We start from the raw sequence: 5878 nt of genomic DNA, 5'->3' as shown, positions 1-5878 counted from the left end.
CAAGGGGAAGGATTCCTCCTCCAACACCCAGGAAAAGCACACATTCACCTCAGTGCTGATGCCAGCAACTCCATCTCTACCACAGAAATGTGGAAATATTTTAAACCAACAGCTTTGTTAACCCCTCTGGTCCCTGTGCCCCTGGGAATGGCATCCACACCAGCCTCACTGGTCACTCTTTACTCCTTGTTTTACACCACAACGTAAAGGCAGAGAGGAACAGAAAGGGGAACTCAGCTCCCAATGCACTCCTGTCATTCCTACCATGAGACAGAGGAGTTCACAGCTTTTCTCCTCCTGCATTCCCTCAGGACTGTGAGCCTCTCAAGACAAGGACTGTATCAGATTATCATAATTCCTGTATCCAATGTACCATTATTATATTTYATATCCATTTCCTAGACAAGTAGGAAAGACTTTGTGCAGCCTACCACACCATGGCAATGTCAGAAGATGCTTTTCCTGTTTTCCCTCCCCAGCCCATGTGAGGAACACAGCCCCAAGCAGATTTTCTGCTCTTCACCCACAATGTAGGCACAGGGTTGCACAGCTCCCCCTGAAACCAGCTAAATTCACTTTATTTTCAATTGTAAAGTCCCCAGCATGTAATCCTGCACATGTTCAAAGCTGACCCAGTGTCAATRGACTGAGCAGTGTTGCTTTTAATCTGACTGGGATCCAAAAATGAGATGTAGACTCAGTCCAGTACCTGTGCTCACAGGAGTTCCCAAGAAAGCAAAATTGGCTTTATAAACAAAGAACAGTGCTGTCTGCAATTTTCCTAAAACACAGCTTGGAGATGATCCGGTGCTGACGTTCCACAAGAGCTCACCTAAGAGCCAGAAAATGAGCAGGAAGAGGGARGGATCTGTTCTTGCTCTGCCTGAGGAAATGCAAAGGTGGCTCAGGCTGCAGGATGGGGAGATGAGATGATGGGGAGGTGGAACATCTTCTCTGGGGCTGTTCTGACAGCAAAGTCCTGGCAGAGAGGAGTGAAAGGAAAAGCTCAGCGGGAACTTTGCACTGAAACAGAGGTGATGTTGGTCTGTTTTCTCTTCAAAATGTGTTTTGGAATTTTAACAGCTTTTGATTGATTGAAATATAGAAGCAGGCCTTACAGGAGTCCCACAAGACTGGTTCTTCCCCAAATCCTTTTCTACCTTTTCAACAGCTCMATCACCAGCCATGCTCCTCTTCTGCTCCCCTCCTGTCTCAGTTAATGTGGAGTTAAATCTGCACACTGAGCTGCAACTTGAGCTGAGGTGTCAACAGTGACCCTCCAACAATGCTAAAAACACTGCAGCAGCTTCATTTCATACTGCAGCTTTCTTAAAAAAGAGAGAAACAACTCCCACGGCTGCAGAAGGGAATTAAACCCAGATCTTTGACTTTCTGTGTGAACAGGAATGAAAAGATTGAGGTTGCTACACTGTGTGACCTTTGTGCTGCACTTCAGTGTTTGAAGAGCAAGTCCACTTGCTCTTCAGCACAAAATCCATGAAATTCAGGCCAAAAGYTCTCAGTGCACATGGTGGGATTAAGGATGTGGATCCTAAGCAGACAGAATTACTTCTYTCCAGCCCCGAGTAACAGACTGGGATTGAAGGCTGGCATTAAAACTCTCCTGTCTTTAGTGTTCCCTGTTGATCAGGCAGCTCTGCTTGGTGGTTTCAGCTTTACAGGCAGACCCAAAGATCAAACACCTGCTTCTGGATTCAGTCCAGTAATTCTGCAGCTATAAATGTCGATCTGGAGCACTTTAGATTCCTATATTCTGGACTGGTTCCAAGCTCTGCATTGAAGCTCCTCCATTAAAGGGTCACAACAGAAACAAGTTRATATAAAAACAGACCTCAAAAATCTTCCTAAATGCTGTCATTTTCTGAAATAGACAATATAATTTCAATAATTTTAATGCTTCCCGAAGATTTTGTTAATTTGGAATGAACCAAATGAGTCTGCAGAGAATTGCATTCTATCCTGCAATAGCAGCATTGAAGTGTTCAGAAATGTAAAAGTCGAGGTAGACTCTGCTCCTCTGAGTCACAGACAGCATTTTCCTGACCTGCTGCTGGGAACCATTTGGAACACATGTTTACACGATTGCTTTTGCCAGCCCACTCTCAGCTGTCACCACCCCCACAGAACACAACAATAAACACTCTGCACACCCACCCTGGGTTACTGCAAAGGGATGGAGGCACCGAGAGCTCTGGAAGTTTCCACAACATCAATCACAGATTCCTCATTTTTGGTTAGYCACACTTTGACCCAACAACAATATGCAGAGTTGATTTCCAGGTGCAAATTTTATTGTGGATCATAACAAAAGGTTTCAGAATAAAAMCACAGGAAAAAAGAATCAGCAAGAGTGTCTTTTACTTACAGAGTACATGTATTCTGTGACAGCAACTAACTGCAGCTGAAGGCAATGCAGCTTAATTTAAACTAATAATTCTTTTTGGATACATGTTTAGCAAATTTTGGAAGTATTTTTTCTCAGTTTGGTATTGAAATTGAGGACCAAATGTTTCCAGACCCCCCAGGACAGCTCCAGGCTCTGCCCTGGATTTACCAAACCTCCTTCAAAACCCAGGCCCAGGGCTGGGACAGCCCTGAGACCCCTCTGGGACTGGGGAGAAACTCCAGGTGGAATTTCTGCTCATTCTTACAGGAGTTAAATCAATCCATTKGGATCCTTTTAATCATTTTTAAGTAACTATAAAAAAACTTGGGCTTKACTAAAATTCTAACAACTTCTATCTTAATATAAAGAGTGAGGAAAATTCTGTTTTCAGCAGTACCTCAGGATGCTGTGGATCAAGAATAAAAGCAAGGCAGGTATGGCAGAATTTGGCCCAGGGAACTTTTCCCTTCCCTGAAGGAAAGGGCTGCCCTACASCAACTGCTGAAAAACAAACTGTCTACAGTAGTGTTCTATATTTCTATAATATTCTGGATCAAAGCAATAAATATTAGATATAWTCTCTATATTAGATTTCATATTTATTTGATAGCTTTTTAAATCTACACTGTCTAAAATACAAGCAGTAAGCCACTCCTACATGGCAGCATAAGCTATTTGTGTGGATGTGCTAAAACTATCACATGGATTTCTATCTACACAGGACACTGTTGTTTATATATAGCAGATTTTACTTTATATAAATTCTTACCATAGGATAGGTAACTGTAAAGGTTGGATATTGTTTAAATGTTTCTACAGTTTTGCATAATTGCATTTCAACATGAGGATTTGATCATTCTGTCTCAATTTTATGTTTTATAAGSATGAAAATGGAGTCTGACAGACAAATCTCAAATAATGTTACACCCATATAGCACAAGAAATACTTATTTTCAAGTCCAGGTAAAGGAAACAGTTTCACTGTTCTCTTTCCACATATAAATCTCCTCTTWAAAAAAACTGCACTCCTGAAAACAAAGGCAATCAAAATCTTTYAGCAGTGTTGAAATGTAAAAGTGTTTCAGCTGAGCATGGTCTGCAGAAAAAACATCACACATTTTTTAATTGGCTATTACAATTACTACTAGGTGTGCAAATGAAAGCTTACATGTTAAACATTTAAATAAGCTGAAATTGCTCCTGGGATATACATGAGAAGTTCTGTCTTAGAYTGCTCAAAAAACATTTGGTTAATTCCTATTGTTTAACTTCTCTTATTAAAGATATGATGAAAATGTTTTCATTGAGGTCAAAATGTTCAGTTACTTCTCCCTATAAAAGGCAAATAACTGCTGTATTCTGTACCTCTAATTTCAGAAACTCAGTTAAAAAAGCAGAGGTAAGAAAAGATTTTAATAAAGATATTTAGTGTTTATAACAATTTCTCAGTTCAGAGATCCTCCAGGTATTTTCCTTTGACTTAAAACACTGACTTTCCCTTTTAAAAGTTCATATTATTTCTCAGAAAAATAATTTTGTAGCAACCCCAAGCATCACCTTCTTACCAACCATCTTTCATGTTTTCACCAAAGACAGAAAGTAATTGCTGGAGTTCTGACTGTGCTGATGTTGGACTGTTAAAGCTAAAACCAAACTGACAACAGCTTCGACTTGGTGATAATCAGATAAAAGAAATCTTTGTAGCCATGTGAGATCACTGAAGAACTTCACATTGAAATGAAATCTTTGCAGATGGGAGTAGTTTTGGTCATTTCTAGAAAATGAATCTTATTTGTTTGCATTGAAGATTATGCAGTGAAATACATTCATCAGAAAATCAACCAAAGGAACAATTCTAAATTCTATACAGCAATCTAAACTTGTAATCTGATAATCCTGGGATTWAACTACCAAAACAAAAACAAGCCATTCTTCTACTTTCTAAAACTATGTAATAATACAAATATTATAGAAAAACTGTATTACATAGATGTGTCATCCTGAAAAGTGTTCTTTGTGAAAAAGGTCACTGCCTTGAACAAAAACGAGTGACAAATGCAAAGTGTGCTCCTGTGGAATGCTCAACAGCAMATMCTGAAAGCAGAGTATCACATTATARTAAGTCTGAAGGAATGAGTTGCCACTTCACTTTGTACTATAAAATTAAAGCCTAATAATAGCACTGGAGATATATATTCATCAGGTTMAGTTTCTCCTTAGCTGTCATGTGAACAAGTGTATTTAACTGTTTCTGTCCATACTCATTCCTCTCAGTTAGAATGGAACTGTCTTACCATGGATRGAAAATATTCTTCCCCTTCCCAGAYTAAAAAAAGAAATATGTAAAAAATATTTAAGTACTCAGTAKAGAATATTCCTATGATTGGCTTCAAAGGCTGATTTGAATTAAACTTACTAAGTCTTTTTTTTCATTGCTGCTTCACCTATTAAAAATAGTGTGAAGGCAACTGAGACATGAATTCTCCCAGAATAYACCCAAATACCTTCCTCCAAAACTTTTTTCCATTGTAAATTATATTAGTTTAAAATCTACTATGAAAATAGTAGTGCAAGAAYAATCAATTAAAATTTCATCAGGTAAATAAATGGTTTAGTTCCTTTTAGGATAGATATGCAGAGGAACACCAATGGAAGATATGCTAATTATGATGCTTTCTTTGTTAACACTCCTTTGGGATCCAAATTAATTCTTCACTCCACATTCCTGTATTTGGAAAACAAATTGTACAGTACTCTCAGGGTAGACTTCAAGTCACAATTTACAATATCTAGAAAAAAASACAGGAGAAAACAAATTAGTAACTTCATTAGCTCCACACATTTTTCAGAAAACAAGTGCCTGTTCTCTACTCCCTTCCCTTGCTCACATTAATATGCATCAACATTAGATTACAGGGAGAGTAAAAAAGAGTAGAAATATCATTAAAACACAATTCTCAAACCGGGAACTCAAAACTTGGTGTTTTAACCACTTCTAGTTAGGGGTACCAAAAGCTGGTGCTGCTGATGTTGAAATGCAAGGTTTAGGTGCTCCAGAGCCAAAGTGTGCTCAGGATTACATAAACTGTATGACTTCATTTCAGTCAGTTGTGGCTGAAAAGTAATGACACTGAAAAAAATAATCACACAGTAACCAATGGAACCTYTCCTCTCAAGTACGAATTGCAGGACTTGGACATTCTGGGCTGCAACATCCTCCAGAAGTCTCATTTCAGCAAGATAGCAAGAGGCAAGTTTAAATTYTCCAGAGCATCTAAAAAAGCTAGGTATGCTAGGTGTACAAGTGCTCCTTGAACAAACATCTGAAAATTCTTGGAGTTAGCTGACATTCATGGCTGAATCAGTCCTCAGAAACTCAACATCTGAAGTACAGGATTTATATGAAACAAAAAGCTAATGAATACCTTCTGTTTCAAAGAGCAGTTCTTGAGAAAGTCAATATTATTTCAC

At 38.5% G+C, this 5878-nt stretch overlaps 1 protein-coding gene across 3 annotated transcripts in view; it reads right to left on the bottom strand.

Moving 5' to 3' along the window:
- Nucleotides 1-2289: 2289 nt before the first annotated feature.
- The window catches only part of PARVA (parvin alpha), a 41920-nt gene continuing 38331 nt past the window's right edge, over nucleotides 2290-5878 (bottom strand). For all 3 annotated transcript variants that reach the window (XM_057381994.1, XM_057381996.1, XM_057381995.1), the window contains exon 13: nucleotides 2290-5196. In XM_057381994.1, the coding sequence (XP_057237977.1) occupies nucleotides 5120-5196 (77 nt within the window). In that variant the 3' untranslated portion in view covers nucleotides 2290-5119. The remainder of the gene's footprint in view (nucleotides 5197-5878) is intronic.

The sequence above is a fragment of the Malurus melanocephalus genome, unplaced genomic scaffold (genome assembly GCF_030028575.1).
Source record: "Malurus melanocephalus ecotype Western Australia unplaced genomic scaffold, MMel_1.1 scaffold_545, whole genome shotgun sequence".
Classification (NCBI taxonomy): domain Eukaryota; kingdom Metazoa; phylum Chordata; class Aves; order Passeriformes; family Maluridae; genus Malurus; species Malurus melanocephalus.
This window is presented reverse-complemented; position numbering and strand designations above follow the sequence as displayed.